At 45.9% G+C, this 23,680-nt stretch overlaps 2 protein-coding genes across 4 annotated transcripts in view; one reads left to right on the forward strand and one right to left on the reverse strand.

Moving 5' to 3' along the window:
• The first annotated feature begins 865 nt into the window (after positions 1-865).
• LOC142476751 (uncharacterized) overlaps positions 866-23,680 on the forward strand; it is a 39,458-nt gene continuing 16,643 nt past the window's right edge. Inside the window, exons 1-6 of the mRNA XM_075581915.1 lie at positions 866-877; positions 8,497-8,613; positions 9,433-9,499; positions 11,164-11,237; positions 22,355-22,409; positions 22,498-22,559. Of these exons, the coding sequence (XP_075438030.1) occupies positions 8,593-8,613; positions 9,433-9,499; positions 11,164-11,237; positions 22,355-22,409; positions 22,498-22,559 (279 nt within the window). The 5' untranslated portion in view covers positions 866-877; positions 8,497-8,592. The remainder of the gene's footprint in view (positions 878-8,496; positions 8,614-9,432; positions 9,500-11,163; positions 11,238-22,354; positions 22,410-22,497; positions 22,560-23,680) is intronic.
• LOC142476750 (uncharacterized) lies at positions 14,163-21,058 on the reverse strand. 3 transcript variants are annotated; one of them, XM_075581914.1, is made up of 3 exons: positions 20,362-21,058; positions 19,352-19,531; positions 14,163-16,187 (listed from the first exon to the last, which is right to left on the reverse strand). In XM_075581914.1, the coding sequence occupies exons 1-3, from the start codon at positions 20,603-20,605 to the stop codon at positions 16,051-16,053; spliced, it is 561 nt and encodes a 186-aa protein (XP_075438029.1). In that variant the 5' UTR covers positions 20,606-21,058; the 3' UTR covers positions 14,163-16,050. The 3 variants fall into 3 exon arrangements, 2 of the variants coding, with proteins under 2 accessions (XP_075438029.1, XP_075438028.1); XR_012791957.1 differs by having other exon boundaries at positions 14,163-15,163; positions 19,352-21,058; XM_075581913.1 differs by having other exon boundaries at positions 14,163-19,531.

Consider the following 23,680-nt stretch of genomic DNA (forward strand, 5'->3'; position numbering starts at 1 on the left):
TTCCATGCACAGCATCTGCCGGCCCACGCACACCAGGTTTCGCTGCACGCGCCCCCATAGATAATCTTGCGCCCCCCCCCCCCCCCGTTTACGCACTGCTGCATTCAATCACAACACAGACACAGCACACATGATCACAACACACACAGAACACATACTCATATCACAACCTACACAACACACACAGACACAACACACACACTCAATCACGTAGCAAGCGTGCCCTCTATAGAACAGCCCTTGCAACGGTTTCACTATCCAACGCTACTTCCAGAACGGATTCCATTGGATAACCGAGGACAGCCTGTAATTATACACAGTACTATGCTGTTAAATTATTCCCCTTTCCCTGGCTGGAGATGAGATCAGCTCCAATCTAATGTGACTACAATCTTGTCCAGTACTCAAAAGCACCTTCACAGCATATTGAATTGGGAAGGTTTGTAGAATACAATCAGATCTTCTTGATGAAAATGAAAAGGCCACTTTCGGTCCAGAACACCTACATGTCACTCATGTTCTGTCCTTGGAGACTGATATCCGTGTTTCCTTCAACATGATTTCTGCTTTAATAACAGAAAGAGTAACATTGTTAAAAGAACGCACAGAACACGCGCACCTCAGCGCACAGAACACGCGCACCTCAGCGCACAGAACACGCGCACCTCAGCTAGGGAGACTGCTGCCCCAGCCCCCTCCGTGCTGCATTACTGTGACTAGGGCTGGCGTGCTGGCTATCAGTGACGTCACTACGCCTGCCCTCACCACCAGGCGCTGGTTTGGTGGCATAGAACGGGGCGTCTGCAGCGGCGGCGGCGGCATCATCATGCAGGGCGCAAGGGCAGGAAGGAGCGGGCAGGCGCGGCCGTGCAACGAGGTAACCACGGGCAGAGCCGGCGGGGCACTGAGCAGGGTTACCCCACGCGCTGCCAGGGTGGCAAGCAACACACGGGCAGAGAATTGGGTAAAGAGCGCCTTGTGCATGAAGAGCCGTGCTCAGAAGTCCGTGATTAGGGTGAAAGAGCCCGGACTCTGGGCCGGGTAGGCAGTAATATGCAAAGGTGAAGAGTGTCTGCTTCCTGGAGTGACAGCTCTCTGCAGGGCCCCGTGGTTGGATTACCCACTGGCCCTATCTCACCAGCCTTACACATCCGTTCATACAATTCATCTCTCATTCCCAGCATAGGACACTGCAGGTTTATGTGGTGACATCTGGGATGGGGCAGGAGTGCATCGCCATGTTAGCAATGGTTTGGCTAAATGTTACTGCATGTGTACTGCATGTGTACTGTCCAAGTATTATTTTTTTTATCATAGGAATTCAGATTTTACTGCTTTTACACCTAGTTGTTTTTTTTGTTAATAATAAAACGCGTTACACGATTGTTGTGTCCAGCAGTTCTGATTAAAGCATTTACTGTAGTAAAAGAAAAACACTGCACAGAACAGCAAAGCGTTAATATTAAGCTATTATTGGCTTCTTGTTTTTTGTTTTACACAATTGCATCCACATTTTAATGTATTGAAAGTATGCAGAAAAATTCATTAAAACATTTTTTTTTACATAGTGAAACCATGCAACACTGCATGTGTAATTTTTGTAACTATGCCCAAGACATACAGTACTTGAAAAGGAGAGGTAACTCAATGTATTACTTCCTGGTAAAACATTTTTATAAATAACTCATTTAACCCCTAACCTGCTTGCAGAAACACTGAAGTTTATTGCTGGCCCTGTGACTGAAGGAATCCGAGTACTTTGACAGCAAAGCTTTGATTTGCTATTGAGGGTGATGTTTAACCCTTTGAAGAAAAAAAATGTTCCCAGCACTCATAAATGATGAGTAAGTGTCAAATGGATATGCCAAAAAAAACTTTACCCATATTACAAAATCATAACAAAAAACACGAATGAATGAACAGTTTAGACACTGTATGTATATATACATGCAAGAACACACGGATAGAGAGAGAACAGAGCACAGTGTGTGAACACAAATCCAAAACACCGTGCGCAAAAGGGAAATACTACACACAAGAACAGATGACCAAAGGGGGGGGGGGGAAATGAGAAGGAAAAGAACACAATGAAAATCTGTTACCACCGAAAGGTCTGTGGTACTTCCCTTAAGACCCTTAGGCCTTGCCCCCGCTGCCTACTACAGCGTCCGCTGTGGCGGACGCTGCGCGCACGAGAGCCCTCCCCGCAATGGCGCCGGGCCCGCTGCGAGCGGGGGCCGCAGCGCTCGAGCGAGAGCTACTCCTGCTCTCAATAGAATTGAGAGCAGGACCTAGCGTCGAGCGATACGGCACGCCCCCCGGCGGTTCAGCCAATGAGGGCGAACCTGCCGGGTGACGTCATGGCCACGCCCCCGTCACTCCTCCGCCACGCCCCCCCGGTCTCTTACTGCAGCTCCCTGCAGACCAGGTAATCGGCTGCACGCGCCGCCAATCTCGCGGGCGCGCGTTGCAGCTGAGTTACAGGGGCCGTAGCCTTAGGCTGCGTACATTGTGCGGAGACGACGTGAGTGACGTCGCTTGCGCCGAAAACAAACACTAGGGCGCCATTATAAGTGTGTATAGTGTGAGCGCGTGCACAAGAGCGACCGGCGCTTCGCGCGACAACCTTTATTGAATTTGCTGTGCGATGCTGGTTCTCGTGAGCAGTTCGCCCAATGAGTGTGAACCAGCTCTGTGACATCACAGCCACGCCTCCCTGTCGCTTCTGCCTGCAGGACAGAACAGGCGAGCGTGACGTTGCACACGCATTCACTATGGACGAGTCCTTAGTTAGGTCCTCCCTTGTTGGCAAAGAAAAGATGTAAAATGTGTACTGTAGTCCCAATGATGGGAAAGCAGTTGCACAATGGCTGGCCTATGTAATAGCCCAAGAAACAGGTATGTCCTCTAGCAGTGATAAACAAAACAAGAAAAGCTTCCCTGTTGAATGCACTCGTACAGTGAGTGCGTTCAACAGGGAAACTTTTCTTGTTCTGTTTATCATTATTATATTGTTCCTATTGCACCTCCAGTGTTAACATATCAATCAATATATTAAGGCTGCGCTTATAGTGCCCGCGGCGGTGACGCGACGTCGATCCGAAACAAATACATTGACGACCTCGCAAGTGCTTATAGTAAGCGCAACGGAGCGACATTGCAACCAAACATTTTGTCGCCGGGTCTATTTGATTTTTTAGAGACAGTCGCCACATGTGACTGTCTCTAAACCAATCAGGGACGTCGCTTCAAATCAAATTATAACTTTCGCTGGTGACGTCTTCTGCCGTCGTCGCCAGCACTATAAGCGCGGCCTTATACTGTAAGTACCAGGTCGCACTATATTCGGGCAAATATGGTACTTAGGCTGATGCGGGAGTATCATCCCTTCCCCCTTTCCCACAGAGCTCCGAAACTTGTGCAAAAAAAAAAAAAGCTAAGTACAAGCAAAAGTTCAAAACGCTGGAAAGCTCCAAGTATAAGCGTTCTCAATACTAAATATTCCCCAGCAGGGCTAATGGTATGTGATGCAGGAACCAAAGAACCGTATAGCTGCAAATTCAGATTTCCTCCCTCCCCCTTTTTTGGTCATCTGTTCTTTTGTGTAGTATTTCCCTTGTGTGCACTGTACTTTGTTTTGGAATCATTTGTGTTCATATTTTGTTCACACACTACTCGGTTTTATCTGTGTGTGTGTGTGTGTGTGTGTGTGTGTGTGTGTGTGTGTGTGTGTGTGTGTGTGTGTGTGTGTGTGTGTGTGTGTGTGTGTGTGTGTGTATATATACACACACACACACACTACATTGTTCATTCATTAGTGTTTTTTGTTATGATTTTGTAATTAAGTAAAGTTTTTTTGGCATATCCATTTGAGACTCATCATTTACCTTTCAGTGCTGGGAACTTGAGTGTGTTTTCGTGTGGATATTTTCAAGGGTTTTAGGGTCCCTCGCATGTTCCACTTGTACCACCATTGCGCTTTTGCATAGATGTGTTTATTTTTAGAGTGCTGCCTATACTCTATACTTTAATGTTTAACCCTTTGGTTGCGATCTTTCAGTGACCACGGAATAGAGGAAATATGGTAGGGCACTCGACCTGCATTGCGACCTTTTTAAGTGCTAGATAAGACCAGGAGGGCTTTAGCGTTTTCCAGGTAAATCCAAGCGTAGAGTATGTTACAGCAAAAAGAAAAAAAGTGAGAAGCGCAGTCAAAATTGGGTAGTGGTAAAACTAGACACTTTTATTAAAAATCCTGTCCCAGGGATCACCCTCTAGGACAACAAAAACATGATGATCAATATATAGACAATAAAGTTTAAAAACTGTGCAGATGAAGCTGTTGTGCAATTGCACTCAATGGGTCTCCAAGGGGTTAAAAACGGGAGAATCCCGGTGTACAGTCAGAGTCCTGTAAACTGTGCGCTGCCCGGGCAGATTATGATATAGAGGGGTACCCCAGGGTTGAAGCAATGCTCGATATGCTCACCCTTTAATCGCTGCTGGTCCGTGGGGGTCCGATGACTTTCTTCAATCTCGAAATTTGCTCCAGTACACGCTGCACAGATGCACGTTGACACACGATACCACGCAGCCCTCCGGGTGTCCGGGTCTGATGTCACTTCCGGCCGTGACGCACAGACCCTTCCCGGTAGTCTCTGGACTGCGTCCGTCAGCTCTCCTCCTGGTGGTTGCCGATGAAAGGCAAACAAACTTGAAACAGGTGCTACTGGCTGGAGCCCACTGTATGATGTTGCTTGCTCCACTGCACTGAATGAGAGCAAAAACCCTATGCTCCTCCTCCTACGCGTTTCACCATGAAGATGGCTTCGTCAATTTGGGGCCCCTTATTTGCCTGACAATGTCTTGGTTAAATCTCATCTGGAATTCTAAGGACATCTTTTTATTTATAGATTATGTATGCCATGATCTTATTGCTTTTTCCAGTTGTTTCTTTGCCATTAATACTGCGTCATTGCTCTGGAACACATTGCTTCACGAGAGGCCCACGCCAAGTATAGGGCGTAGGATAACCCTCTATTATATGCTGGAACATTACTGCTGTAGTGTTGGTAATGAGCTTCCCATATGATTTGGGTTTTATTGTAGAACAGTTGCCTTTAATCTAACCCAAGCAGACCAGATTTTAGGAACCATTAATGAAGCATTGGGCAATAATGCAGTTACTTTTGGACATTTAAAGTAACCCGTATCAGTTGGCATTATTTTAATGATTTTTTTTTTTTATTATCGAAACTGAAACTCAGAGGAAGGCCAGCGCTAAAACGAGGCACGGGCCGTGGCACCCAAATATTGAGGGGGAGTGAAACGCAATCGCCAGGAGCAGTAGTGGTAATGTCACAACCTTTTGAAGTGGGTGATCACCGTTAAAAACCCAGTGTCTGCTGCCTACGTCCTGGGTAAAGTCACTTTACGTCCCCTTGTGCCTCAACTACTGTTATTATAATGTTACATTATAATGTTAATAGTGCAGGGATTTATGCCTGAAAACAATCCAAGCACAGGAATGCATAAGCAACAATATTATATTATCATATCACAATGTCCCTATATTATTACCTCAACTTCAAAAAGAGTTTCCCGTGGTTTTAAGCTTAAAGCTACAGCGCCAGTGAGCGTGCGCGAGCAACGGAGTGCCTGGTGGCGCTCGTGGCCTTCAGCCGAGCAATCTGAGGCGGCGGGGGCGCAGCCATGATCTCATGTGTCTGCTTCGCCCTCATTGGCTGAACCGCCACCGTGACGTGGCCATCGCTCGGCCGCACCATAAGTCAAATTTCTTGACTTCTCAAAATGTAGTCGCCACTCGCGCTTGATCATATGCGCGCATGCACTGACTGGGGCCGGCCCCATAGAGCCGTATTTTGTACGTGCTAGCAGTGGGGACGAGGCCTTATGCCTTGTCCATGAGGACGGAGCGCCATGGCGCTCGCTTGCAGCACGGGCGATTCCTGGCCTGCAGTGTAGCGCGATGGGCGGCTTGCTCGGGGTGTGCCCGTGATGTCACGTGCGCAGTTCGCTCTCATTGGCTGAACCAAGCACGTGACCGGCCCATCGCGCAACAGACAATTTTTGTCTCTGCATGAATCGCGCCTACAGACGCGCGAGCGCGCACACAGAGTATGGACACTCCAATGGATTTACATTGATCAACATGGAGAGGCCTAAGGCTGCGCTTATAGTGCTGGCGACGTCGCGGCAAAACAAATATATTGCCGCCATCGTGTGCGCTTATAGTAAGCGCGACGGATTGGTCGCGATCGCTGGAAGTCATCTCTATTTGATTTTCCAGCGACCGTCACCTGACAGTCGGATCGCCGGCACTATAAACGTAGCCTAAGGCTTGCTACCGCCGGGTCACTTATGACTTTTAATATGTCTCACTATCGCTTTAGTGGGTCGGTGTGTGTGTTGCACACTTTTTTGATTTGCGTTTAGGTGTGTATTGTGTGTTGATCTTAATGTCGATCCGTTAATACAGTACAGCAGTGTTTTCTTTATAAAGCTTTCTATGGTTGCCTGCATTTCCCCCTTGGTTTGGACTCCAGGGCCCTGACACAGCGCTTTGTATATTGCATACTTTGGTTAGTCACAAAAACCTGGTCTCTCTGGTGTCCCTAAGGGTAGACGTGAGAAAGTATGGCTTCGACGTTATTAGAGATGGACGAGCGTGTTCAGTCTGCAAATTCTCACGCACATTACTATTTCTTTGCAAATCCGTGGAGGTTTGTGCAAAGAGTTTGTTATAAAAAGTTTGTGCAAAAACATGCAGTTTCACCTTGCGCCACTAGAGTTCGCACCGACAAACTTCATAAATTTCGCTGAGACTCGTTATCACTAGAGTCCCAAGTGCTATACAGGCATACCCCGCTTTAAGTACACTCACTTTAAGTACACTCGCGAGTAAGTACATATCGCCCAATAGGCAAACGGCAGCTCACGCATGCGCCTGTCAGCACGTCCTGAACAGCAATACCGGCTCCCTACCTGTACCGAAGCTGTGCGCAAGCGGGGAGACTATAGAGCCTGTTACAAATGCGTTATTTACATCAGTTATGCACGTATATGATGATTACAGTACAGTACATGCATCAATAAGTGGGGAAAAGGTAGTGCTTCACTTTAAGTACATTTTCGCTTTACATACATGCTCCGGTCCCATTGCGTACGTTAATGCGGGGTATGCCTGTATATACCTCCCAAAACACACCATTTTATACAACGTGGAGAGAGACGTGCACCTAATGGAACACCCCTGAGATTCCTGGGAAACATGCTATTTTATTTATGCAATATATATATATATATATATATTATATATATTATGTCTTTAACAAAACTACAAAAGTTACAAACGTGACAACCGGTCATGTTTCACTCCCCACAAAAAGCGAAATGCTGACCCTGAGACCATTTTGGTGGACACTCATGAATGTGATTGCATTGTGCAGTAGTTTAAGTGGGGCAACGTAAAGTCATCAATGCACTCACAAGATGCCAGTATCAGCGGGTTCATCAGAAAAGTGGGTAGTTCTCCTCGAAGGCATTGCAGCTGTATATGCTGGATGCTTCTAGTAGTGGTCTGACTGCAGAGTGTGCTGGAAATGTCACCCGAGCCTATTCCCACACTCCTTTCCGGTATCTTCACTGCCGCGCGTGTCCGGAGCCGGTTCATACTGTTTTTTAGTGAAGTGCAGAGACAACCTTGTGTAATATTTTGGTTCAGTGATTCATAAACCGCCCCATTATAAGGAGAGAACTCACCAGTGTAACATCATTTAAAGCTTGAATAAAACAGTGTTATCAGGGTAATTGTGCTCAAAACCAAATATAAGTGCAATTCTTAAATAAGAAAGTGCTTAGTGAATTATTCAATACTGTATAACAATATAAAATATAAACTGAAAATTCTGTGATGAAAGACCAGAAAGTGACAATTTTCACTTTTTGATTATTTAAAGCTTACCTGAAACCCAGCAAGAATACCTAAGATTATAGGAACTACTGCCAGGTTTACATAAAATGGCTATTATTTGTAGGGTTTTTTTTTGTGTGTGTCAAAACAAGCACACAAAAAAACAACAAATATCTCAGGAATTAAATGGTCCATTGAAGGTTGGAGGACCATGGATCAGCTCAAGGGGAACCCAATTCCAAGTAAGTTATAAACCAAATAAGAACCAAAAAGGTATAGCATCGTGAGCTGCTGATTTTTAACCTGTCTTGAGTATCAAACAGTAATGTTGAAATTAAGTTCCAGCACTAGTCTTCCATCCTATTATGCTTGGTTCTGGTTAAACATCAGGTAACCGACCTCCTAGATAGTTAGTGAACGTATTGGCTTGTTTGTTGCCCCTTCTTCTGTACTACAACAATGACATTAGTGAGACATTTTAAGAAGTTAAAGCCCTACCCTGAGTGCCTTTGTCGGTGAATTCGGAAGACTTGATTTTTCGTGTTTAATTTTACCCTACCCAGGTCTTCGCTGACCTGTCCTCCGGGAAATTGCCTCTGGACCCAAGCGGCGTTTTGAACAGTGAACTGGACAGAAATGAGAAGGTCTTCCAAGCTAAAATGACAATGATTTTAATGAAGGTAGGAGCCATATCGCTCTACCATGAATATATGGATTGATGTTTCTTACATGATATTTTCATTTAACCGTTTAAAGCCTATGCCTGTGCTATATATTATTTATGATGTGATCTGCATCAGGGGGGTTCGCAGACATTTCTCAGGTCTGTCAGAGGAATGGAGTACATGGGTTTGAAAGCCTGTACAAGAGTAGAGAGAACACACCTGGTACACCTGTGCATGTGTTTTCACAGGCTACTTTAAGTTGGTATTCCATATAAAGTGACAATCTCCTGTGCCCGCCATAAAAATAAATGTTTATTTCATTTCTAAATTCTGTAAGGGCATTCTGGATAAATGATTTTTATTTTTCTTCCCCTCCGAGGGAAATAAAAATGGTTGCTGCCACCCACAAACATTTTAAAGCAGCTATTTGCATGGGGATGTCTTAACAGTGCAATAATAAACCGGTGAAAACTGTGTAAACCAGTTTTTTGGAAAAAAATTAAATAGAACAAGAAAAATCTGCACAATACAATCTAACTGTTTTGGGTTCTGATTTTTATTTTTTTTATATATATATATATTATTTTGGTGGGGGATGCTGCTTCAACCCTAATTTTAGTGGAGCACCTGAAAAAGCAGATTGTGTGCTGCAGTACAACCAGCAGTGAATGTTATATCTGTATCCAACACACACCACCACGACATTCCATATCAGATAAGTGTGAGGTGTAGCTGAATAATGTGAAGGTATTTGTTGTTATGGTTCTGTCTGCTACAAAGTAAATAGTAACTGCTGCAACACCTTTTCATGTCTGTTTTTTTTTTTTTACATAGTACGACAAGCCTTTTGAAGATGATCTACTAATAGATATTGCAAGTTTAACTTATGATACCCCAAATGGTAAGGAAGTATTTGCAACCGATAAAAGTCCATGGGAAATCTCATGTGAGTGGGTAAATTGTTCTTTTAATCGGTTAATTGTTGGAGCCAAGAAATGTAGTCTGGTCCAATAGCACGGACATGTAAAGTGTTTATATTTCCAAATGAACATGAAAACTACTTACTACTTTAAAAAAACAAACCCCAGGAAATGTCAAGTGACCTGTTAATACTGTGTATGATTGTATGCATAATAATTGTACGGTTTCATTTTCTGGCTTGTTATATCTTGTAACATTATTTTAATGCGTGTCTCACATTCAAATGAATGTTGCAAGTGTTAAAGATCCCATCGGGACCAGAGATTGATCTATTTAATTAAACACTTGGAACATTCATTTGCGAGTGGCGTTTGTTGGAGATTCTGCAGTACCAAGGCAATTACACCAGTGCTGCTGTTTTGGTGTCCCGATTACACTGTAGTAGCCAAGCGTGTCAGCTTTTTTTTATGGTGGCACTCCTCTCTATAATTGCAATATGGCATCGCTGAAATTGGAGAAAGGTGGGAATAGATCTAACTGCTTCATATTTTTTTACATTAACCATCATGTCAAAGAATGAATTGCTTACAGGCATACCCCAGTTTAAGGACACTCACTTTAAGTACACTCGCGAGTAAGGACATATTTACAATAGCACCATACCTCTGTGTCCATACGCTTGCTTCGCGAGTGCGGACACTTATTCTGCCCTACAGACCGCCGTAGTAGCGATGCGCTGATTCCCCTCGCCCAATAGGCAAACGGCAGCTCGCGCATGCGCCTGTCTGCACGTCCTGAACAGCAATACCGGCTCCCTACCTGTACCGAAGCATCGATAAGTGGGGGGAAAAGGTAGTGCTTCACTTTAAGTACATTTTCGCTTAACATACATGCTTTGGTCCCATTGTGTACGTTAATGCCTGTATATATATCTAAAAAAATTTTTAGACATGTGTCCAGTGTTGCAAAGATCAATGGCTTCGTTTTGGACAGAACATGTAATTAATTTCCGGTTGCACGTGATTTGATCATCATTTCTTTGTAGCTATTAGTAAGTGTAGGAAGATGTTTGTGTCATCCCTACCAATGATATCAAAATGAACGTCTTCGGCCAGTTCATATTGGGACCTCCTTTCATTAATTGAAAGTTGAACACGATCCACTTCTCTCTCCTCAAGTCTGCAATACTTTCCATCTTTATTCAGCCATCCACTTATCTCTCCGTTATGCTCCTTGAGTGGTTCATTTAACACTCCTACCTATCTCAGTAGATGTCTTCTCAGATGTTTTGGCTCTTTTAACCTACTTCTGCCCACTGGTTCAGAGCAAGTCTCTGTAGCTGCCAGCATTTCTCTCCTCTCGGGCTACAGCCTAATTCTGACCTGATATTGATACCAACAGCTGCTACTGCAAGCATTCCTTGGTTGGGTATCCAGACTACAGCAATATTTGTGCTACCATTGTAGTTCACCTAGCACTGTGATGACACTTTTTAACCCATTAAATATGACAAGAAAAAGCAAACCTATAACGTCTAGCAATCCAATAAATTATTATCTCAACGGATGACTCCCCTTCTCTGCTTTATTTAATGTGTTCATTTTTACTCAATCTTTTCTTTCTTTTTTTTTTTTTTAAATCTAGGACCCAAAATATGGAATGGCTGCTATAAAAATATTAAAAAGAAACCGAAATATAAAAATCGTTCAAAGAAAAAGGTATTTATCAACTTTGTAGTCTTATTTTGCTTAAGATAGATAGAAAAGACAAGCCCAAACCCTCATAAAGCATTACTAAACAAATATTTTAGTGGGTAAAAGGTACTGAATACACATATGGTACAGTGGAAAAATAAAAACAATTGGGTATAATAACCATCAGGAGTCGTCGGAATACCAGACCCTCATAGGCACACCGAAGTGACAGGGACCCCACAAGGAAGCCCAGCCAGCCTATTGGTAACAATGCAGGTAGGTGTATTCACACAATCACTGCAGCATTGGAAATACCCGTTCCGATAGGGAAAGCACCCTCTCCCGGTCCAAAGCATACACTCCATCACTGCAACTAAAATTTTCTTAAGACACGCTTGCGGAAGCCCCTTCTAAAGCCGCTCTCATTGCGGCTGCAGGGGCTCGCTGCCGAGCAGCAGCGCGCCTCAGCGCCTAAGCACTGACCATGCCCGAGGCCTAAGGCGTCCACACCCCACGCTCCACTCAGATGAGCAGGTTAAGCTGGAATCATAAGCAAAGAAAAGAAAGAAAGCTCCCTAATAGCCGCACAAGAGAACACCTATACCTATGTTAAAAATTACTATTTATTAATAAATGATTAAAATATATTTATTGCAGCAAAAAGCTAACGTGAACCAAAGTGATTAAAATAAATTAAAAAACGGAGCAGGTAACTGTATGCCTAATTCAAACTAACAGTGTATGCTAGGAATAACTATTTTAGAATGTCCCACTGCTATATAATTATACTAACAGTGGTAGTTATACCAATACAGTTCTATATAGTTTGAGGACTACACCTAAATGGAGAGTATAGCTTAATGTAGTGTGTGTGCTCAGAATAATATATTTGTTGAGCCAGCTAATGCTAGTATACGGATATATACACACACATATGTACCAGACCAACGGGTTCAAAGGTAAATGAACATAGAGGTCTGTTATGTTTAGCAGAACAGCTATTTCAAGATCACAAAGTATGTGTCTTGTACTCAGAACCATGACAAATAGGAAAGTAGTCAGAGTGTTGTGCTTCCTTTAGAAGGCTCCGAAACACTCTAACTGAGAGAAGGCAACAGTCCTCTCCGATATAGCCAGCGCACTAGGTGGTGACGCTTAGCCTGCCCAACATATGTTTCACCGTTGTGGCTTCATCGGGGGCTGGAATCACCTCCTTTCAGGGAGCAGCTGCGACACAGACACTCAAGGGTGACGTCACCGCTCAGGAGTGGTACAGAGATCAAATGATTACCGGTAGCATGTGTCACGGGAGACCAGGACTAACACGCATGGTACATCATTGGTGGTTTCTTCTCGCTCTTCCTCATCTGGATTATGCCCCGTGTTTTCCATGCTCCCATAACATTTCATGCATAAATCCTCAACTCCCTTTTAGATAAGTGCAAAGTCTTTTATGGAGATAATGTGTAATCCTTTCCCCTCCAACAGGACATACATGTACAGGTAAGGGAGGAGCTAGGTGTCCCTCTATAAAAGAGCTCTGTCCACCAAAGCTTGGGATTTCTTCCATTATGAGTTAATGTTCCTTTTTAGTAAATGCTGCAGCAATTACAAATTGAAGACTAACCCGGTTAGGGATTGACTAAAAAGAAAAATGAAACGGGAGCAATGAATTGCTGTGACAAGGACTGCCGTACCCTCCTGAGGGACTTACACATGCATACTCTCATATGCATACGTTGAAATGTGTCCATATATATATAACCAGTGTTCGACAAACCTATACATTTGCTCGCCCCGGGCGAGTGGATTTATCCCCCGGGCGAGTAAATATTGGCCCAAGCAGCACACGTTTAGTACTAGGTGGCGAGTAGATTTTTTTGTGTGGCGAGTAGATTTTTTGGTGATTTGTCAACCACTGTATATAACCATACACAAACAACTTTAATCACAAGCGTTTCCTGATATTAAGTATTCATATATAGCATATCACGCACAGTGAAAGCCCAAATAAATACTTATTCTAGTAGTACATTTATTATTATTATTATTATACCTATGTGGTCACACTTTTTTTTTTTACACTGCTTTACAAAGCAGATCTAGAATTTCCAACAACATGCATTGAAGTTGTGGTTCGGTCTTGGGTTTCTTTTGTCCCCCCTAGATTGGAAGCAGGAGCTGTACCGCGTTATTTTCAGCTTTGGGAATCATCTCTTGCAGATATACTTGCCTCTGACCCCCAGTGGTGGATTTTCCATTAGGCCTGTGCCTAGGCCGGCATATTTCTTTACACCCCCTCCCCCCACAATATAAAGAGGCCCCTCTCTCTTCCCCACTGGTTGCTGCAGGAGAGAATAGGGCCTCTAAAGTTCTTACCTTCTGCGTCATGCCGCGCTTCTTCTGCAGAGTCAAATGACGCAGCGACGTCCGGTACCATGGCAACGTGCTGCCGTGTCACATCGCGGTACCATGACAACATGACGTCACGTTACCATCGTAACGCGAAGCCATGGGACGTTGTAGCTTCATTTGATGCTGCAGAAGGAGGGGCGCGGCACCAGGTAAGTGACTATGGCCGGCAGTTTTTGTAAATCCACTACTGGTGACCCTCGGTACCATCCCCTGCTGGGGTAACAAAATTGCATCCTTTTGGCCCACGTGCCATGGGAGGTTTTAGATCCAGTAAGTACCAACAGCAACTACAGAAGTTAGTATCTTGGGAAGCATGGGGTCCGCAGAACCAAAACGAATGCGGTTCAGCTTCATACCGATTTACAATATGTGACCTTAGTATGGAATGCTCCTTTCAGAATTAAATATCTTAACAAATGTATAGATCCTTTTTATCTTAAGTTTGATATTTACATTATATGCATGCGTTGTCTGGTTTTCAAAACGTAAACATTTTCATTGACCAAGGAGGCGCGAGCTTCCCCCCCCCCTCTCATAAAAACCCTCTACATAAAGACATACAAATAACAAGAGGACACATATATGGAGGTAAAAGGCCGCGGCTTATTTATTAACACAAATGGGGATAGCGTACCACCTGTCCGCGCCAGAATGCTCAGGGCTGGGCAACGCAAAGGGGGCACCCGGAAGTACGTCCCGGTGACCTGCCCAATTGCTTCAAACCCCCCGATAACCAGCCCCGAGCCACTTCTGGGGAACAAGCACCTACCCCCCCCCCCCCAACTGCCGCCGCGACAAAGCAATTGGTCCACTGACCCCTCCATCGTTATCTTTTCTTCCTTGTCTCGAATATATACTCTTATTTATCTGCAAAATAAAGAAATGTTAACACCCCCCCCCCCAACTGCCGCCACCAACGGGCCTGTTTAACCCCCTTAAATCAGACCCGTACCGCCATACCCCTTATGACCTCTTCCAAACCTTCCTGTAAATCATTTTTAAACATATCCACACCCACATCCGACAACTGTACCCCATCTTCCCTAAACCATCCACTCAATTAAAAACTAAACTGCGGGTGACGAATGACCCCACCCCCACATTGAACCAAGAAATTCCCCACCTTCCTGTTTAACCTCTTCCTCATCTTGTTAACTCTCCCCGGGATACGCGCACCTTTCCAAACCAACCTGCATATTATCTTATTATCTCGGACCAAAATAATTGCACCTTTGGCCAAAACGCTAACATGCGTGCCAAATCTTGCTTAATCTGCTGGAATAAATCAATCGACCGCAATTTTGCCACATCATTACCCCCAACATGAATAATGATGATGTCCGGTGCCCTCCTACCCCTGGCCCTAGAAATTAGCAGCGGAAAAAGACGTCCCCACCGCATCCCTCTCATCCCCCACCACGTTACCTCCACCTGCTCCATACTCAAACCTAAATTCTTTCCATACGGGCGCGAATTCACCCTCTTCCCCGCCCAGTGTACCATTGAATCTCCCACGATCCAAATTACCACGAAATCTGAGGAGGCAAAAACATGGTGGGAAAAAAGAAAAACAACAGCAGAGTGATTACTCTATCGCAACATTCTCCCCTACCAAATCCGGCCTGATGTATGTCCGGTAACTGTCTGACTTCCAGCGCCCAATCCTCCGTATCTTTGCTACCGCGAGCCCAACGCGTGCTGCTTCCGTCGCTGCCCCAATGCGAAAAGAATGCGTTCCATACTGCCCCCTTCTAACCCTTGCTGCTTGAGACACATCCGAAAGACCCGCAAATATTGAAACCTTGACAATGCCCCCCCGTTCATGTGCACTAACAGTGGACCCCCTTGTTCTGGCCTAATGGCCAAATAATCTTCCAAAGCTTTTACTGGGCACACCACACTTCCAGGCAAACCCTTCAACAAGATCCACGCTCCCTTTCCTTTCGGATCCGTTTTAGACCTCCGTACCAGCAACCTCACCAAACCTTCTCCTAAACTTACGTCAGCCCGCTGCAAGCCACCCCCTCCTTTCTTGGATACACAAACCAATTCACCTGCTCACAGAGCTGCAAAAAATGCTATGATGAATGTGACCTTAAAAAGTACTGCCTCAAAACTGGAAGAGCATACCACGTCTGTGACCCACAACAAACCTTCCAAAATTACCGGCGTCACTGGTCTTCTGCCATCCCTGCTAGTTATCCCTTTAACCATGCCTGCTAGCACCTTCCTTACCACAAAACACATCAACCCTACCATTCAGCCTAAGGAAGAACGATATACCCGCCATCTTTCTCCCTATGGATCCACCAGCTAAACACTTGTCCCTCAAACTCATCATGTGACCCAGCAAAATGTCTACCTCCGAGATCTTTCCTCCCGCCAACCTTTCCGCCTCCCGAAATTCTCGCCAAGCAGCCACCTAAGCACCCCACGTACCCGGGGCGAGTGAAGCCTTGATTATATCAATCACACCTCCGTTACCAGATCCCACAAGACTGCTGGGCACCGTTCGCCCTGGGTCTCCGCCCCCGGTGCCAACCTCCGAAACAGCTCCATCTGCAAACGTGATAATGCATCAGCAATGTTGTTCTCCACCCCAGGAACATGCCTAGCCTTGAAACCTATATTAAGCTGTAAACACCGTAACACAAAATGCCTCAACAGAACCAACACTGGTGGGGACCGTGAACCAAAATTATTCACAGCCTCCACCACACCCAAGTTGTTGGACCAAAACGTCACCTCCCTGTTAGCAAACTTGTCCCCCCAAAGATGTACAGCCACTAGTAAAGGGAAAAGTTCAAAAAATGTCAGATTCCTGATAAGCTGAGTCCCTCGCCAATCCTCTGGCCATTCCTCCGCACACCAAGCTCCATTAAAATATACACCAAACCCTACTGACCCAGCCGCATCCGTAAATAGCTGCAGCTCATCGTTCCGCGCTGGACGCCCCCTCCACAACGTCCTTCCGTTGTAACTCTGTAAGAATTCTTGCCACACCACCAAATCCTTCCGAATATCTGTTGTGACCCGAATGAAGTGGTTGGGACACCTTACCCCCGCTGTAGCTGCTGACAAGCGCCTGGAAAACACCCTTCCCACAGGCATAATGCGAGCTGCAAGCACCAAATGGCCCATCAAAACCGGAAACTGTCTTAATGAGGCCTTCCTAAGAAGCATGAAATCCTTTATCATACTCTCCAAAACAACTAACTTCTCAGGAGGTAACCTATATTCCCTGTTCACTGAATCAATTACTATGCCCAGAAAACTGAGAGTGGTCGTGGGTGCCACTGTTTTTTCATTCGCCAAAGGAACCCCAAATTCGCGCGCCATGGCTGAAAATGAAAAAGCCACCTTGCGCACAAATCAGACCCCTGCGGACCAACGAAAAGGAAATCATCCAAATAATGTATGATCCCTGCTGCCTGCACCCTATTGCGGATCACCCACTCCAAAAATGTGCTGAATGTTTCAAAATAAAAACAAGACAATGCACAACCCATAGGTAAACAAAGGTCAACAAAATAAAGCCCTTCCAACATACAGCCCGATAAATGAAAACCATCTGGATGTACCGGCAAGAGTCTGAAAGCTGACTTAACGTCAGCCTTCGCCATCAATGCCCCCTGCCCCATCCTTCCCACCAAAGCCGCCGCTTGATCAAAAGTGGCGTAGCTTACTGAGCATAAGTCCCTATCTATCCCGTCATTAACTGACGACCCTTTCGGGTAAGACAGATGTTGAATTAACCTGAAAGCCCCCGCCTCCTTTTTTGGAACCACTCCCAACAGTGACACCCTAAGATTTTTCAGTGGCGGGGAAAGGAAAGGGCCCGCCATTCTGCCCAACTCAATCTCTTTATCAATTTTTTCTTTTGCCACATCCCCATTCAACCTGACCAACTTCAAATTCCTCTCGCCCCCCGATCCCTCCTGATACTCAAAGGGGATCCTGAATCCTTCCTTAAACCCCTCTCGTAATAAGCTAGCTGCCCGTCTATTGGGGTATTTTTCCAAAATGTGCTGAATGTTTCAAAATAAAAACAAGACAATGCACAACCCATAGGTAAACAAAGGTCAACAAAATAACGCCCTTCCAACATACAGCCCGATAAATGAAAACCATCTGGATGTACCGGCAAGAGTCTGAAAGCTGACTTAACGTCAGCCTTCGCCATCAATGCCCCCTGCCCCATCCTTCCCACCAAAGCCGCCGCTTGATCAAAAGTGGCGTAGCTTACGGAGCATAAGTCCCTATCTATCCCGTCATTAACTGACGACCCTTTCGGGTAAGACAGATGTTGAATTAACCTGAAAGCCCCCGCCTCCTTTTTCGGAACCACTCCCAACAGCGACACCCTAAGATTTTTCAGGGGCGGGGAAAGGAAAGGGCCCGCCATTCTGCCCAACTCAATCTCTTTATCAATTTTTTCTTTTGCCACATCCCCATTCAACCTGACCGACTTCAAATTCCTCTCGCCCCCCGATCCCTCCTGATACTCAAAGGGGATCCTGAATCCTTCCTTAAACCCCTCTCGTAATAAGCTAGCTGCCCGTCTATTGGGGTATTTTTCCAGCCAAGGCGCCATTGCCTCTGCTGAAACTGGCGTTCCCGCCTTCCTGAACAGCCTGCTGTCCTGCTCCCTTGAAACCCTTACTATCTTTCTTAAAGCACTTTGATTTGGGATGCTGACCCCCGCACCCAGCGCAAGTATGTTGGAATCTACATACAATTCTCAAAATTGCATCTTGACTCGTTGTAACGCCAACATACCCCCGACTGCTTCCCACCTGCACGCCCTCTCCCTGATGTGCGCACCTGAAAATGCTCCCGCCAGACCCCTTTGAGGCTATTTGACCCACGAAAGGACGACCCCCCGTGTTTCTGAAACGCTTTTCTAATCGTATCCTGATACTTAAAAAGCGCCGAGCATAAATGCGGATCCTTTTCCCCCGCAACGCCCGCCAAAATCCCAAATGCCTGCGACCAATTACTGAACTTGCGAGGAAAAAGACGCTTTTCCACATCCTCCTTTTTAGCCTCCCCCTTTTTTTTTCCGGATTTAGCTACCGCTTCATTGTAACCCGGAAGCAATGACAAAATCTCAACGTAATCACCCGCCCAAATCTTTTCCTTTACTTCCTTTGACAAATGCACGCCTAAGGAATGTGATATGGTCGTACATGAGTCCCCATAGGCCGCATCCGGCAGCCTTTTTGAACCTGCCAATGGCCTTCCGAGCCCTGTCCCCTGCCCAGCACCTGAATTCACCACCGGATGCTCACCTAACAAACTAACAACTGTCGTTAAATCAGCTCCTTGTCCCGCCACCTGCACCGGCAATGCTGTGGCCGATGCCAACGCATCTTGAATAACTTTCGGCACTGTGCTAAGGGTACAACCTGCTGTACTCTCCCCACCCAAAGACACCTGAGCCAACTCTCCACCCACTGTTCCACGGTTGCTCCCCCCATCAAGCACTGAATCTGACCCCCCCTGCCGCTCACTTGACTTGCATGCCTCCACTGCTTGCTTAGTGGATAATAACGTTGTCATCGGCAATAAAGCTAACTGAACGCCCTTAACCACCGCACTAATCATTCTTGCCTCGGCATCGCCCGCTAACCCCAACTCCAACACCTGTGGCCCAGGGGAGCTAACAATGCCCGGCAAGGTAACGCCCTTATTTCCCAAACAAGCAACTCTTTTTCGCTTACCCTTCGATGCCCCAGTCCCCGGCGGTGTTTTGAACCGCCTGTCGGGACCTGCCCCAAGACCCTTGTCCTCTAAGCCTCTGACAGCAAGCTCAACCCGAGGCCCGGACCGCTTGCGAGCCGTGGACGACGTACCAGCGCCACGAAGCGAGGTCGACCGCGTCCCGGCCGTTCCAGATTTACCTGTAAATGAGGAAGCAAATATTAAACCCCCAATTAAGCTAACCTTTATTCCTGAATAAACGCTTATTTTTTTTTTTTTTTTAAAAGGACCAATCCTTTACCTACGTTCTCTTCTAGGCTGGGACCAAACCCCCCAACCTCTATTTTTTTTTTTTTTTTTTTTTTATTACCAACTATCCTTTTCCAGCTTTCCTTTCACCAGTAACCGGCTATGGCGAGCATGTCGGCCCTCTCCCAAAATCCCCCCCTTTTTTTTTTTTTTAGGGGAGAAATGGAATACTTAGCCACCTACTGCTCGCCTCCATCCATGCTTTTTTTTTTTTTTTTTTATATAAGGTTGGGACCCATGTCCCACCCCTGTTTTTCCAGGGACCCATGTCCCACCCTTGTTTTTTTTTTTTATTTATTTTTTTTTTCTCAGGGACCCATGTCCCACCCTTGTTTTTTCCAGGGACCCATGTCCCACCCTTGCTTTTTCCAGGGACCCATGTCCCACACCGGTTTTTGTGGGGACCCATGTCCAACACTTGTTTTTGTGGGGACCCATGTCCCACACCTGTTTTTGTGGAGACCCATGTCCCACCCCTGTTTTTTCCAGGGGCCCATGTCCCACACCTGTTTTTGTGGGGACCCATGTCCAACACTTGTTTTTTGTGGGGACCCATGTCGCACACCTGTTTTTGTGGAGACCCATGTCCCACCCCTGTTTTTCCAGGGACCCAATGTCCCACACCTGTTCATGTGGGAACCCATCTCCCAGGCTCCTCCCAAAAGTCACCCAGCCTTCAACCAAATAGGCTGTGATTTCCAAAAACTCCGCCATGACATACCCTTCTGCACCACCAACGCTTCCCGTGCTCCGTAACTAGGACCCCCTTCATCACTTGATGATGGCCACGCCTCAGCGCAGGTAGCATGGGAACCACCCTGTCCTCTCGCGTTTCCACGACTGCCCAAACTTCCTTGATCACTTCCAGCTTTCAGCACTAGTGCACACATCTGCTTCTGAAACCATCCTTCCTCATTGTTGTGCGCCTCCGCCAAAAGCTGCATGGTGCTGACCTGAAAGGACATCGCTACTAGCGCTGAATTTATCCAATGGCTCGTCAAACACTGGTTTAATTCCACCACCTAAATCCTGCCAGCAAACTACTCTTGAACTCTTGCCTGGCCGATCTTTCCACGAAAACCAGTTCACTTGAATAGACTTAGAACCGCTCTAAAGCTTTTTTTTTTTTTTAAGTATGGTGTCACCCACGACACGAAAAACCTTAGAATTGGCTTCCATTAACCACAACCAAGACCAACCTCAAAAGGCGTTTTTTTTTTTTAAACCTTTTTTTTTTTTTAATATATATTTTTAATTATTTATTTAATTATTATTATTTTTTTAAATGGACAGCCCCTGTTTAAAAGAGTGGAAGAAAAAAGGGGGGGAAGGAAAAGGGCCAATATCTCCCCAAGGAGGAGGGAGGAGGGGGGGCAAAAGCCCACCATTCCAGCCAAACCACGAACAGCCCCCTCCCCCAGACGTAATAACAGCCTTGCCCCCAGCCCCCCCCCAAAAAAACCACCCCCTGATCATCGTCAGGAGGCGGAACCACATGACACTCGTGTATGCAAAGACCTCCCTTGCCATTAGCCCAACCGCACGGCTAAGCGTGGGCTGGGCGAGCCTCTCTTCCCCCCCCCAGCCACACAAGCGGCCACAATAGGAGGACAGGAACAGGGCTCGCAAACGGCGCCAAGCAAAAACCTCCTCCACGCCGATGCGCCTTCCTACACGCATCAGCCCCAGGTAGGAGTCACTCTCCTCATCCTTCTCCCTCCTCCCCCCGCCGCTGCTACCAATAAAACAGCGCGATAACGAAAGGCAGGACAAAAACCTATCCCTACTCGCAATCCCCAACCTCCCCCCGAGCACCGGCAAAACCGGCAAAAACACATGGGGGGGGGGGGCGGAGGGTCCCTCACCACGAGGAAGGAAGGGAGGTCCCACGCAGGACAAAAAACAACAGCCTTACTTGCAATTCCCCCCCCCCCCCCCCCCGGGCACTGGCAAAACCGGCAAAAACACACGGGGGGAGGCGGAGGGTCCCTCACCACGAGGAGGGAAGGGAAAATCCCTCACCCCGGGAGGGGGGCCCAAATCAAACCAATTTTAACCTACTAAACGCAGGAGAAGAGAGGAGAGTGTGTGAAACTGTTGAACGCCAAGGAACAAGTGACAGTTGCTTGTTCCTTGGCTCTATTTAAAAACTAACCGCCCCAACTGCCTTCCCTGATCGTGCACGCGACCAACAGCCTAGCTGGGGGGGGGGGGCCGCACCCCCCGGTCAATAGCTGTAGCCACCCATGCGGGCTAGGCCAGCTCTATAACGGGTAATGAGGATATTACATTTAGATTTTTTTTTTTTAATACGTGGGGTTTATTGATTGTTATTCACATGTTCCAATGATAAAGGGGGTGACCCCCTTGCCAGGTGTGATTTGCCTTTTGTGTTGGCAAAACAGAGTGTAGAGTAGATTATTGATTTTATCTATGAAGCATGTTTATACAGTAGCTGAATATAGATTCCCAGTTCACCAGCGTGGCCTCAAATTCTCTCGCCTCACAATTCCATCATTTTAACTTGAGTATGGTTTAACCAGCATTTATCAGCTGGCTGTTCATAGGAGTTATCAAAAAGTCGAACGAAGATGCAATGCTGATACCTGAAATTTGTTTTAATGGGTGACATTATTTACCAGACATCCATATTCTGTAATTATTTCACTGTTTTTAGAATAAAGGTGTGATACTTTCGTTTTACTCCTTGTCAGGTGCATGCGATTGAAGATAATATTAATGTGTGCTGTGACAGCTACGTTATCTCCGGTAAGAAGGATAAAATATTACTCTGTCCCTAAAAAAAAAAAATACTAAATGAATTGGTTTGCAAGAATATATTTTCTTTCTGTTAAAGGTGAAGATGACAGTGGAAGCCATCCAGATACTACCAGCAATTCCGAACTGAAATCTTCTAATGTAAGTACTGTCACAGGAGACCAGAACTTTTACACCGGGATCACTAGCACCAAATAGGACAAGGTTGTTGAGTAAAATGAGGTTTATTCTGGCACGCCAGCAGACAAAACAAAGATGCACAAAGCAAGATACAATACCACCTGGGGAGTAGACTAGCCTCGCTAGGTGCAGGGGCCTGCTTCAAAAAGGCTTGCCCTGTCCGCTTCTCGTCCAGGATATCAGAGTGCTGATCACACAGCAGCCCCTCTAACGTATCTCCAGCTGGTCACAGTCAAGATCCAAACTCCTTCACAGAATGTCTCCCAGATAGATTCTCTGATCAGCAGTGCCTCTTATATAGCCCTCTGTTGCTATCCTTTACATGGGACGGGTTGCTGGCCAATCAGAGCAGACCTGATTGACCACTCTTTCCCACTCGCCAAATGTCTTTAACACCTCCACGTTCCCAGCCTTTGTCACAATACACATTTCTCTGAAGGAACCTCAGCTGATTAAATCACAGAGTCCCCTCTATAGAAATGTACACATGCAAATCACATTACAAGTCTGTCATCTTAGAAATGAGCACATACAGTCACCTAATCCAATTTACACTTTACAGGGCTGACTCCCAAATCACATCACAGAACAATGTTGATTCACTAAACTGGGGGCTTGCATTTACAGGGAATAAAGTGCTTTGATTTACATACATAGTGCATTATACTTTCCCTGTTCTCCCCCAGATATTAAAGTACATTTGGCCAAAATAAGCCTTACATAGGTGGCCAAGTTACATGGATTATGGGGTAGCTAGCTGGGCTTCATCCCAGTTTTGTGATGACAGCTACCCCATCCATCACAAGTACAGGTAGTCCTCGCTGTCCAACGTTTCACATTACAATGAATGGCATATCCAATGCTTTACAATGCAACCCTATGGGCCATTTTTCTACGCCGGAATGCGTTATCCAACGCTCACCACCACTGATTAACATGGGACTCACTTTACAACGTTTTCATTATCCAACGCTACTTCCAGAACGGATTCTGTTGGATAACCAAGGACTGCCTGTTATTTATTTGCTCCTGATAATGAATGCAACACGAAGGCCTCGGTCAGGGTGGCGCTGAGCGGGCGC

This window comes from Ascaphus truei, unplaced genomic scaffold, assembly GCF_040206685.1.
Source record: "Ascaphus truei isolate aAscTru1 unplaced genomic scaffold, aAscTru1.hap1 HAP1_SCAFFOLD_170, whole genome shotgun sequence".
NCBI lineage: Eukaryota > Metazoa > Chordata > Amphibia > Anura > Ascaphidae > Ascaphus > Ascaphus truei.